This window comes from Oncorhynchus tshawytscha, linkage group LG06 (genome assembly GCF_018296145.1).
Source record: "Oncorhynchus tshawytscha isolate Ot180627B linkage group LG06, Otsh_v2.0, whole genome shotgun sequence".
NCBI classification, from domain to species: domain Eukaryota; kingdom Metazoa; phylum Chordata; class Actinopteri; order Salmoniformes; family Salmonidae; genus Oncorhynchus; species Oncorhynchus tshawytscha.
Genome location: NC_056434.1, coordinates 8,435,001 through 8,448,028, shown reverse-complemented (window position 1 = coordinate 8,448,028; position 13,028 = coordinate 8,435,001). Strand labels below are relative to the sequence as shown.

The 13,028-nt window shown below is 41.1% G+C and overlaps 1 protein-coding gene across 4 annotated transcripts; it reads left to right on the top strand.

Annotated features, from left to right (window-relative positions):
• Positions 1 to 3,211: 3,211 nt before the first annotated feature.
• LOC112251972 (dynein light chain Tctex-type protein 2B) lies at positions 3,212 to 11,072 on the top strand. Of its 4 annotated transcripts, none has more exons than XM_024422836.1 (5): positions 3,212 to 3,465; positions 6,096 to 6,229; positions 8,883 to 8,952; positions 10,275 to 10,338; positions 10,437 to 11,072. In XM_024422836.1, the coding sequence occupies exons 1-5, from the start codon at positions 3,344 to 3,346 to the stop codon at positions 10,509 to 10,511; spliced, it is 465 nt and encodes a 154-aa protein (XP_024278604.1). In that variant the 5' UTR covers positions 3,212 to 3,343; the 3' UTR covers positions 10,512 to 11,072. The 4 variants fall into 4 exon arrangements, with proteins under 4 accessions (XP_024278604.1, XP_024278603.1, XP_024278605.1 ...); XM_024422835.2 differs by having other exon boundaries at positions 3,230 to 3,465; positions 10,432 to 11,072; XM_024422837.2 differs by lacking the exon at positions 3,212 to 3,465 and adding an exon at positions 3,624 to 4,026.
• Positions 11,073 to 13,028: the final 1,956 nt, after the last annotated feature.

Below are 13,028 nucleotides of genomic sequence, written 5' to 3'. Positions count from 1 at the left end.
TGTATATCAACTGCCTAAAAATAGTTGGTATGCTGTGCTCTTCTCTTATACCAACACATAGGCCTAAACACTACTGACATTGGGTTGAGTAGGCCATATTTCACACTCATCAATGTTTTTAATAATACACTACACGGAATCATCTAGAATGTAATTTTATGCTGTAGCGTTAAGATTTGGACTGGACTGGGCAAGACAGGAGTGGACTGGGCAAGACAGGAGAGGACTGGGCAAGGCAGGAGTGGACTGGGCAAGGCAGGAGTGGACTGGGCAGGTGGACTGGGCAAGGCAGGAGTGGACTGGGCAAGACAGGAGTGGACTGGGCAAGGCAGGAGTGGACTGGGCAAGGCAGGAGTGGACTGGGCAAGGCAGGAGTGGACTGGGCAAGGCAGGAGTGGACTGGGCAAGACAGGACTGGACTGGGCAAGACAGGACTGGACTGGGCAAGGCAGGAGTGGACTGGGCAAGGCAGGAGTGGACTGGGCAAGGCAGGAGAGGACTGGGCAAGACAGGAGTGGACTGGGCAAGACAGGACTGGACTGGGCAAGGCAGGACTGGACTGGGCAAGGCAGGAGTGGACTGGGCAAGGCAGGAGTGGACTGGGCAAGACAGGAGTGGACTGGGCAAGGCAGGAGTGGACTGGGCAAGGCAGGAGAGGACTGGGCAAGGCAGGAGTGGACTGGGCAAGGCAGGACTGGACTGGGCAAGGCAGGAGTGGACTGGGCAAGGCAGGACTGGTTCTAAACCAGGCAGTCAGGCTGTACCAGGCAGCTGGTTGGTGTTGGCAGCAGGGAATAACAAATAAAACGTGTACATAAATCCAATGTAGTGTATAGTGCAGTGGCCCAATCTTGGCAACAACTCCACTGTTATTTTTTTTACATTTTCCCACGGTAGACCTCATCTGCTCATAGCCATATCTAATTCATTAGCTAACCTGCTAATTTTTCATACAGCATGGTATATAGCTCGATATCTGTCCGTCAATCACAGCTGGCTGAATTTTTTTTTATAGTTCTGCTACATCGACAGTACCTAGCTAGCTAACTACTTTGCCACTTTGGACAGCTTATCCTTAGACACCGCGGTGGAAGTGTTGCTTAGAGCCCATTTGCTATTGAATGACCAATGGGGTGAGGCGTGGGTCTTGGTCTCAGAGTGCGTTTCGGTTCTTATTTGAGCAACGACGACCTTTGGGACTGGTAGTGACATCTCAGGGCTTCATGCCCTCTTCTATTTCGATTCAATTTAATGGATTTTTTTTTGGCATGGGAAACACATGTTAACATTGCCAAAGCAAGTGAACTCGATAATAAACACTTAGTGAAATAAACAATACAAATGTTACAGTAAACATTAAACTTACAAAAGATGCAAAAGAATAAAGACATTTCAAATGTCATATTATGTATACAGTGTTGTACATACAGTGTTGTACTTATGTGCAAATAGTACCAAAGGGAAAATAAATAAACATAAATGTAGGTTGTATTTACAATGGTGATGGTTCTTCACTGGTTGACTTTTTCTTGTGGCAACAGGTCACAAATCTTACTGCTATGATGGCACACTGTGGTATTTCACCCAATAAATATGGAAATTTATCAAAATTGGTTTTGTTTTCGAATTCTTTGTGGTTCTGTGTGTAACCGATGTGAAATGGCTAGCAAGTTAGCGGTGGTGCGCGCTAATAGCGTTTCAATCGGTGACGTCATTCGCTTTGAGTAGTGATTCCCCTTGCTCTGCAAGGGCGCAGCTTTGTGGAACGATGGGTAACGATGGGTAACGATGCATCGTGGGTGACTGTTGTTGATGTGTGCAGAGGATCCCTGGTTCAGGGACGGACTAAAGTTATACTGTTACATGTGTAATCTGAGAGAAATATGTGTCTCTAATATGGTCATACATTTGGATAGAGGTTAGGAAGTGCAGCTCAGTTTCCACCTCATTTTGTGGGCAGTGAGCACATAGCCTGTCTTCTCTTGAGAGCCAGGTCTGCTTTCGGCGGCCTTTCTCAATAGCAAGTCTGTACATAGTCAAACATTTCCTTAATTTTTCACCATGGTCAGGTATTCTAAACCAAGTTTGTATCCTATTCCCAACCTGTACCCTTATCCTAAACCAGGTTCATATCCTCTACCCAGGTATTCTGCTTCCAAATATTGGAGAATATGCCAGAGTTGAGGATGATGAAGAGTTTAACTATAGCCAATTAAGTAATTTGTGGTCTGTATCATCAACCCCACAGGCTTTTTTGGGTTGGACGGTTTGTATTTTGTCCTGTAGTTAATTCAATGTAATTGGAGAATCCAGTGAGTTCTGGTAGTCTTTAATAGTTGATTCTATTTGATCATGTATATGTTTTTGATGTTTGTTCTTTGTTATAGAGCCAAAAATATTGGAGAAGTGGTTTATCCATACAGCTTCTGTTTTGGATAGATAACTCTTTGTGTTGTTGTTTGTTTAGAGTTTTCCAATCTCTTCTCAATGTATCGGTCTGGTGAAGGTCAGGTTTGCCAAAGTACAAGTGGGTCAGGGTGGTGAGGTTCTCCTTTTTTTTTTTTCCTAAGCTTGATTTGATTAAAACAAACTTTTATGGATTTAAAATGTAAAGAATTAAAGTAAACATAAATAAATAATAAGAGGAGGAGGGGTTGGGTAGAGGATATGAACATTTAAAGGGAAGGGTTGTGAATAGGATACAAACCTGGTTTAAGGTAAGGGGACTTGGGTTGGGAGAGGGGTAAATAACTGTATTAAAAATAGAAAGAAGAGGATGGAAACTTGTTGTTTAGGATACTAAAGAACAAGTTATTTCAGTATCCTAATTACCTTTATTACCCATCCCCCCTAACCTCTCCTCCAAGTCAAGACTACCAATCCTAAATTGAGAGAAAAGATGACTTGAAGGAAGGTGAAAAAAATAACAAGAACCTTGAGTGAAAATATGTTGTTTGACCAAAAAAAGATTGGATGCAAATATCAACTGAATTCTTTCAAAATGTTTCATACAATTGAAATCACAATTTTTTTTGTTTAAAAAAAAAAAAAATCTACCAATGTGCATTACTTCACTGTCGCTTACAATATAAATACTATTATTTACGTAATTATTTTCATTTGGGGCTAATTATTTTGAACTCAAATTGGCTCTTGGAAGATGTTGTCGTAACACCGTTCAACATTTGAAGTCTTGAACGAGACCTTGTGTTTCCAACAACCGTTGAGAAGGTTACGCTTGGTTCGTTACACTTCCGGAAGCGGAAATGTTGTTATGGTAACATTAGCAAACGTTTATTCAAGCCTCTTGAGGCTTTAGCTCAATCTCCATTGCCATGTTTTTATGTATTATTTGCTAAATAAGCTTTTTTACCATCCAACGCACCATAATACATACGCAGTTAAAATGGAGGGAACAGATACCGGAGGAAATACTTACCTCATTAGACCGAATTATCATCACAAGTAAGTTGCCATACTCAATGCTAACGGTAAAGTTAGCTACCTAACGTTAGCTATGGTAGAGAGGAAGAGGCGAAGTGAGAGGTTTTACTGCGCCCAAGAAAATCATTTGGGTGGTCGTTGGAGGTTCAAAGGAGTTAAGGTAGTAGTGGTTGGGAGGAAATGGCGACTGCTTGAATCTGAAAGTGTCCAAAAGTGAAGTGTGTGACAATGAATGTAAAATAGTGAAATCAAAGAATGGAACAAAACGAGCAAAAGTTGTGGTAGAAGACAAGGATCGGTCCAATAATGCACTGCGTTAAGAGATTCATTTGGGAACTCCCATTTGTAATATAACGTTATAGGACTGAATTCAATCAAGGTGACTAGAAGTTGCCGAGTTTACTGGTTAATTGTGTTGAAGAACAGAAGAAGCGTGCGCTGGATCTGGCTAAGTTGTTCACGTCAGAAACAACACGTATTGATCTCCGGAGAAGGGCGCCTGCCAAAGGAGTTATAGCTGGAGTCTCGTTGGATATAGATGACGAGTACATTAGTCAGAAAATCCCAGGAGTGGTCAGTGTGGTAAATGGAAGGAAGGAGAAAAGCCTATCGATGTTATTGTTGTTTGATGAGGGTGGATATAATTTGTGGAACGTTCCAAAAGGAACCTGTTCCAAAAACTTCGTAAATGACAAGGTTGTCAACAAACAACGCATACAAAGTTGTATAGCGGCAGAATAAGATACCAGGTAGGGAGTCGACTTTTTAATTACGGTTTTCACTCACCACGTTTATTCTGGAAAATGTCTGCCCTCACTCTGGTAGCCTATGGACAAACATTAAGAATAAGCTACGTGGTAAGTTGACGCCTATTCGTCAGCTAGTTGAATTGATCATGCTACTTTGTATGCGTTGTTTGTTTGCATACTTGTACTCTACGAAGTTTTGGGAACAGATTCCTGTTGGAACGTTCCACAAAGGATACCCACCCGTTTGAGGAGACCTACCTAAGTAATGTGAGGTGTGTAGTGAGAGCATTTGTGTCCAAACATTACAATGTGGGAATTGTGAAGGAAATAGTCACGTGTCAAATGTTTGCAGATGGGAGAAGTATAGTATTGAAGAATCTGTCAATGGGAAAACATTGCAACTGTGGCGGGGATCATATTCTGGACTTCGTCTGAGTATCATGTTAAGGTGAAGGAGGTTGAGGTGTCAAAGATCAGGGCTATTACAGCAGATCTCTTATGTGGAGGCGGTGAAGAGAGTCGAAGGAGCAAGAGGCAATAGTGTTGAAGATATGGTGGTGGATGCATTGCAACCAGTTGTTTTAAGTCAATCGGGTGATCTGGATTCACTCATTGTGAAGAGTGTATCCACAGTGATTAATTGTACAGCACAATTGTCAAAGAAGTCCAAGAAGCTGGACATGATTATATCTGCAGCCGAGAAGTTTTTGGGGCTCCAAGACTAAACGGCAGAAGCACTGCAAGGATTATTGTTGCTAGGAAATGTCCTGCCCTCACAGGGGTCCATTGAGCCTTTGTAGGGACCTGATTATATTTGTATCAAAACTTATTTTTTTAAATGTCAATTTATTTTTTAATAGTTCGTATGATATTAGATTTTTTTTTTTAAACTTACATAAATTCCTTTTTTGGGATCCTTATTATTCACCCGCACAGTAGGTGGCGGAATGCACATCAAATTGTTGAGAACACAATTATACCATAGAAGAAGTATTTGTCCTCATGGAAATGTGTACATTGTACAGCGCCCCTGGAGCAATGTGGGTTAGCTAAGTGCACAGCGACAGATTCTCCTCCCACACTTTGTCAGCTCCAGTATTGGAAATGGCGACCGTTCGGCTCTAACCTAGGCTACCTGCTACTCTAAAATAATTTGATTAAGTGACACCTTTTTCTATGGAGGTCAATGAGAGTGTGTCAATAGGTCACCAAAAACACAATTGCTAATTCAGTACATGAGGCTTATTTTATCAAATAGAAGTTTGGTAATGGGTAGGTTGTTACTGATATAAGTGGATGCACGTGGCATTTCGGCAACTTACCCCTAAAACAACTTTGTATCGGAGTTGTGCCTGTTGTCATAGAGATCTGATATCTTATCTTATCATGGATATAACCCGTTTTAGCGTCGCCATTGAGGGCTTCCACCATTTTAAAGTAGTCAACGGTGGGGATTCATGAGTTGGGAGCAATCAGCCAATGAATAAGAATCAAATTGACTACTTTAAAATGGCGATAGCCTCAGCTACACAGATGATTCCTCTAGCTATGTCTATGGCCTGTAGTTTACATGCGTATCTGCCCTCATTGGCTAGAATTGTCCTACCTGATCTCGCCTCCCACCTGCCTTCCATACTTGAGGACATATTTCACATTGTTAGAGTGGTCACTCAAATATCTTTCCAATATAATATAGTCTTTAGCTATGCTGCTGCAGCAGTCAACGTTCAAGACATTTTGTTGCACAATTTACTATTATGTAGACTAGATTAATAGCTAGCTATGAAACAAAATTAGTTGGCCATCTAGCTATCTAATATCTAGCTAGCTAACATTAGTTAGCAGGGCAGCCTGGTGTGTCTCTCTGTCTTTCCCTCTTTATCATTTTGTTTTTTATTTCAGGTTCAAAGCAGCTGTTGTGAAGGAATGCATTCATGATATCCTGAGAGAACAACTGTCTGGGGTGCAGTATGATCCGGATGAGGTCGGCGTTCTGTCCCGTTCATTAGCAGATTGCATAAAGGACAAACTGAAGGGTGAGAAACTACTCAGTCGTTACAAAGCCTCTAACTGTGGGTGACGTTGTGAAACAACTCTTATCCTAATAAGATTAGTAAATGTATGGTAATGAGTGTCTTTGGCTCTTTTTTTTAACCTTTATTTAACTAGGCAAGTCAGTTAAAGAACACATTCTTATTTTCAATTGCGGCCTAGGAACAGTGGGTTAACTGCCTTGTTCTTGATTTCCTGCGGTGGACCACTTGTTACAGCTGTTAAGTCATTGATAATAATCTGCCGCGTTTCTTTTTTATGGCATTACTTTAAGATATAAGGGGAAAACATGGCTACATTTAATACAATTCACAAGTTGATTTAGAAACTCTGTTTAACACTTTCTCATGGTTGGTGTCTTGACAGATTTGTCCAAAATCATTTGACATAAAACACGACTTTTCTTACCTTGCATTTATAGCAGTGTTGTTTGGCCTTAAATCATATATTAAGCATGCATCAGTTTAAAATAAGTCCTGAATACTTCGCTACCAGTAAACAACAAAAAAATCCATAGGGGCCGACCAATTGGACCCTGGTCTGCTTAAATATGCAGAGCCCATTGTTGGCTCAATAACGCACATTTTAGTTTGACCATTGTTATCAGGAAATATGCCAAAAGTATGGAAATCAGCTCTTGTGTTGCCACTCCATAAAGACGGGGAAAGTAGTGATCTCAATAAATATCACCCCATTCCAAGGCTTCCTCGTCTAGGATTCTAGAATCCTTGGTAAATGTACAACTTTTCAGGGTTTAGTCCTGGACATAGTACTATTAAAACAACCACTACAGTCAGGGTTTAGTCCTGGACATAGTACTATTAAAACAACCACTACAGTCAGGGTTTAGTCCTGGACATAGTACTATTAAAACAACCACTACAGTCAGGGTTTAGTCCTGGACATAGTACTATTAAAACAACCACTACAGTCAGGGTTTAGTCCTGGACATAGTACTATTACAACAACCACTACAGTCAGGGTTTAGTCCTGGACATAGTACTATTAAAACAACCACTACAGTCAGGGTTTAGTCCTGGACATAGTACTATTACAACAACCACTACAGTCAGGGTTTAGTCCTGGACATAGTACTATTACAACAACCACTACAGTCAGGGTTTAGTCCTGGACAACAACCACTACAGTCAGGGTTTAGTCCTGGACAACAACCACTACAGTCAGGGTTTAGTCCTGGACAACAACCACTACAGTCAGGGTTTAGTCCTGGTCAACAACCACTACAGTCAGGGTTTAGTCCTGGTCAACAACCACTACAGTCAGGGTTTAGTCCTGGACAACAACCACTACAGTCAGGGTTTAGTCCTGGTCAACAACCACTACAGTCAGGGTTTAGTCCTGAACATAGTACTATTACAACAACCACTACAGTCAGGGTTTAGTCCTGGACAACAACCACTGGACAACAACCAGTCAGGGTTTAGTCCTGAACATAGTACTATTACAACAACCAGCCCTGGACAACAACCACTACAGTCAGGGTTTAGTCCTGGACAACAACCACTACAGTCAGGGTTTAGTCCTGGACAACAACCACTACAGTCAGGGTTTAGTCCTGGACATAGTACTATTACAGCAACCACCACAGTTGTTAATGAACTTGTCAATGTTTTAGACACTAAAATGAAATGTTCTGCTTTTTTTTTTACCTGTCAAAAGCTTTTGATACTGTTTATCAGGCTATTTTATTGAATAAGTTGTCCTCGATAGGTCAGAGCTCTGACGCCTGTTGATGGTTTCATGATTATCTTAGTGACAGAACTCAGGCCATCGTGATTGATGGTGTTACGTCTAGAAGTACATAAAGGTGTACCGCAGGGGTCGATTTAAAATTTTTTTAAAAAACTATTCGCTATTTATATAAACACATATAAAAAACATATCTCGATGAGCTGGTTGAGAAGCTAAGATTAAAAGTTGTCTTTTTCTACAGAAACAGATGGCCTTTCTCTAAGCAGTAGGAAGCAGATTATTCAGTCAACCTTTTTATCTGTTCTTGATTATGGTGATATTATTTATCAAAGTGCAGCTGCTACTACTCTTAAACCTCTGTATGCCATCTATCATAGTGCTTGTCGTTTTGTTAGAGGCGACAGTTTTGATACTCATCACTGTATCCTGTATCGAAAGGTTGGCTGGACTTCACTAAAAACCCATAGATCTCTACATTAATCCCTTTTTGTTTACAAGGCCCCTTTTCATAAACTTCCGTCTTTTCTAACTTTGTTGTTGAAGTATAGACACCCGAGTTGCCTAACCTGTTCACAGGATTGGTTAACTATTGAGGTTCCTAGGGTCTCCACAGAGCTAGGTAAATCTGCTTTTAGTTTTAATGCACAGTATTGCTGGAACAAATTTCAAAATACATTTAATAATGTTGATGTTCTGGTGCCTTTCCACATTTGGAAAAGAGATATTGAGACCTAGATGTCTTCCCTGTCAAAATAAAGGTGAATTAAAAACACAAAATATTGAGACATTGAACTTGGACCCGGTAAGAATCCTGGATCTTGCTGTCAGACAGTTATTTTGTTATTTTTCTTTCTCAATTTACCTTGTAACAAATACGGTTAATGATAATTGTCTCTCTCTCTCTCTCTCTCTCTCCAATAACAGATGTGGGCTTTGACCGATACAAGCTGGTGGTACAAGTGGTAATTGGAGAGCAGCGAGGAGAAGGTGTCAAGTGAGTGATGTGTCATTGGCTCCAATACCGTTTAGATAATATGTACGGAGGATGTGGCACTAGCTCATATACCGTTTAGATAATATGTACGGAGGATGTGTCATTGGCTCCAATACGTTTAGATAATATGTACAGAGGATGTGGCACTAGCTCCTATACCTTTTAGATAATATGTACGGAGGATGTGTCATTGGCTCCAATACCGTTTAGATAATATGTACGGAGGATGTGTCATTGGCTCCAATACCGTTCAGATAATATGTACGGAGGATGTGTCATTGGCTCCAATACCGTTTAGATAATATGTACGGAGGATGTGTCATTGGCTCCTATACCGTTTAGATAATATGTACGGAGGATGTGTCATTGGCTCCTATACCGTTTAGATAATATGTACGGAGGATGTGTCATTGGCTCCTATACCGTTTAGATAATATGTACGGAGGATGTGTCATTGGCTCCTATACCGTTTAGATAATATGTACGGAGGATGTGTCATTGGCTCCTATACCGTTTAGATAATATGTACGGAGGATGTGTCATTGGCTCCTATACCGTTTAGATAATATGTACGGAGGATGTGTCATTGGCTCCTATACCGTTTAGATAATATGTACGGAGGATGTGTCATTGGCTCCTATACCGTTTAGATAATATGTACGGAGGATGTGTCATTGGCTCCTATACCGTTTAGATAATATGTACGGAGGATGTGTCATTGGCTCCAATACCGTTTAGATAATATGTACGGAGGATGTGTCATTGGCTCCTATACCGTTTAGATAATATGTACGGAGGATGTGTCATTGGCTCCAATACCGTTTAGATAATATGTACGGAGGATGTGTCATTGGCTCCTATACCGTTTAGATAATATGTACGGAGGATGTGTCATTGGCTCCTATACCGTTTAGATAATATGCAGGGAGGATGTTTGTTTTCCTTTCTCCCAAGCTACTATTTGTGTGCCCAATTTCAAGACCGTCTCTGACCATCTTTTTAGTTCACAAGTCTTATGGACCCCACTTATCCTCATTGAAACATTGTTGAGCACTAGAGTGAACAAAGGTACCCTAAAGCTTTTAGTAGTAGTTGTATGTGGTGTACCCTTTAGGGCTAAAAACATAACTAGACTGTAAGGAACTATGAACTCGGTGTCCTGTACCTTTTTTATCAGGGAGCGTGCCTGACACCTAGTGGTGGCTTTAATGTCAAAATGCATTCTGTTGGTCCCTGTGGTTGTTGTATTGTGATTTCCAAAGCTTCTTTCTTTGTATTAAAGTTCATTAAAAGGATCTGATGACTTCTTCCTGTCTCACCAGGATGGCTGCCAGGTGTTTCTGGGATGCTGACACAGACAGCTACGCTCAGGACATTTTCATGAATGTAAGTGTTTTTTCTTCCAGTCTGGTATGAGGAATTGTCTTCTTTTTCGTTTTTTTTGATCGTCTGTGATAATTACTATTTTCCCTCCTCTAGGACAGTTTGTTCTGTGTGGCGGCTGCTTTCGGCAGTTATTTCTACTGAGGACAAAAGAAGATGGGAAGATTTTGCAATAGCTTTGCTATTTTAAAAGCACTCATGACTTCAGTAATTGCATAATTACTTTGACACAAGAACATTTAAAATGAGAGTGCTCCACATAAGACATCCACAAAAACAGAAAAATATCCTCAAAGCATCTCAGAGTAGAAGTGATGATCAGTTTAACCTTTTTTTAGATCATAGTGAATAGGATTACAGGGACAGATCCTAGATCAGAACTTCTACACTGAGATTCTTTGTGGATTCGAGCCGAGAACTTGCCCTTTACCCGGGGGAAGATGCACTGTGCAATCTCTGTTGTGGTTTTTGTTGTTGTAAGTAGCAGCAAATTACAGTTAAATACTCTGACAGAAAGAGGACTGTTGCCTTGCTTAATAACTGCAGAGGACAACAAGACAGGCACTGTTTTATTCATACTAATGTCAGGTCAACCTGAGAATAAAACATGCATAACCTACACGCAGACTGTAGCTGTAACATGGTGTTAAATGCTGTCTACCAATGTTTCTTTACATCACCCTTATTGCTATTTGTATAAAAGATTACTTTATTAAATGTAATTAATTTCAAATATATTGGCTATTTGACTTGTCCTTGGGTACTGCAATTGACTTTCCAATTTTATACAGACATCCTTGCTAATGAGGAAGGCACAAACAAATGAGCAATTGTTAACTTCCTATCTTGTAGCCATAGATGCATGCACTTTATGTAGCTAGGTTATCCAGCTCGTTCCCCAGTGAATATGTTCTGTGGTAATTACCTGGAAGCGTTAGCGTACTTTGCAGCTGGGTCCTCAGTACACTTTCGACTTTGAATTATTGTGTATCTCTCACCACTCAAATGTGTCCCGTGTGGCTCAGTTGGTAGAGCGTAGTGCTTGCAAGACCAGGATTGTGTGTTCAATTCCCACGGGGGACCAGTATAGGGAAAAAAACAAAACATTTATCCACTCCCTACTGAAAGTCGCTCTAGAGAAGCGCGTCTGCTAAATGTCTCTGCCGTAGTAACACAGGTGAGTTGCTGTTATCTTTCGGTAAACCCTAGATACTGCATGAAAAGCCCATGAGGCTGGCTGTTTCTGAAATACTGGAACCGGCGCGCCTGTGATCATACCCACGCTCAAAGTTGCTTAGGTCACTCGTTTTGTCCATTCTAACGTTCAATCGAACAGTAACTGAGTGCCTCAATGCCTGTCTGCTTGCTTTATACAGCAAGCCACGGCCACGTGACTCACTGTCTGTAGGAGCGAACCATTTTCGTGGTGGTGTACCTAATAAACTTGAAACGATTAGGTTACGTGTTTGGGCTCTTTTTAACCCATCCTAAATATGGTTGTTTCGCCCGTTCTTTACAAGACTAACTATTTGTGTTGGTCGTGAATGAGGTGGTGGAGTGATGCATTGGGTCACCTGACTTAAAAGAAGACCAGTGTGTCAGGTGTGGGAAGTGCACCAATGGAAACAAAGTGTCACATACGCGGACGGGTTGGTTGTTTAGCAACGCAACCTATGCGTGCGCAACTATGGGGCAAAACGGAAGGTGTTGGCTTAGATTGTTGACAGCATATTAACTATAGTTTGTCTCCAATTCTTATTGAAAACAAATACATTTGTACAATGAGCACTTGTCTCTCAAATACATGGAATTTTAGCCATATTAGCATAGATGTGACATCAGTCAAAACACCTCAAAACATGCTATCAAGAACAAGATGTCACTAGCTGAATCCCCATAGGGCAGTTTCTTGTCATTGTTGCTAGCTGTCTGGCCATCCAGAATCAGGGCAGTTTCTTGTCATTGTTGCTAGCTATCTGGCCATCCAGAATCAGGACAGCTTCTTGTCATTGTTGCTAGCTGTCTGGCCATCCAGAATCAGGGCAGTTTCTTGTCATTGTTGCTAGCTGTCTGGCCATCCAGAATCAGGACAGCTTCTTGTCATTGTTGCTAGCTGTCTGGCCATCCAGAATCAGGGCAGTTTCTTGTCATTGTTGCTAGCTGTCTGGCCATCCAGAATCAGGGCAGTTTCTTGTCGTTGTTGCTAGCTGTCTGGGCAGTTTCTTGTCATTGTTGCTAGCTGTCTGGCCATCCAGAATCATGGCAGTTTCTTGTCATTGTTGCTAGCTGTGTGGCCATCCAGAATCACAACACGCATACGTCTGCCCCATTTAAGCTTCGGTATTGTTTTTATTGACGTTGTCAGCTAACCTGTCTATGGTGTGGGAAAAAACTGGATAACTTTTGATGTATTTTTTTTGGTTTAGTTTTGTTAAATGTATTTATATTATGACTTTACCGGTGTAAATGTGTGACATGCTTGTCTTTGAAGAGGGGACTTTTGTCTGACCTTTTGTCTGACAGTTCAACTGTGTGCAATCCCTTTGGTGCACTTGCTCTCGCCTAGACTAAAGGAGCACTAACGAATTGCCATTAAAAAGGAGGTTTCGTCAGTTCACTAGGGAGAATGACCGTGAAGACGAGGAGGATGTGGAACTGAAAATGATCTGGATGAGGATTGCAATATTGGTGAG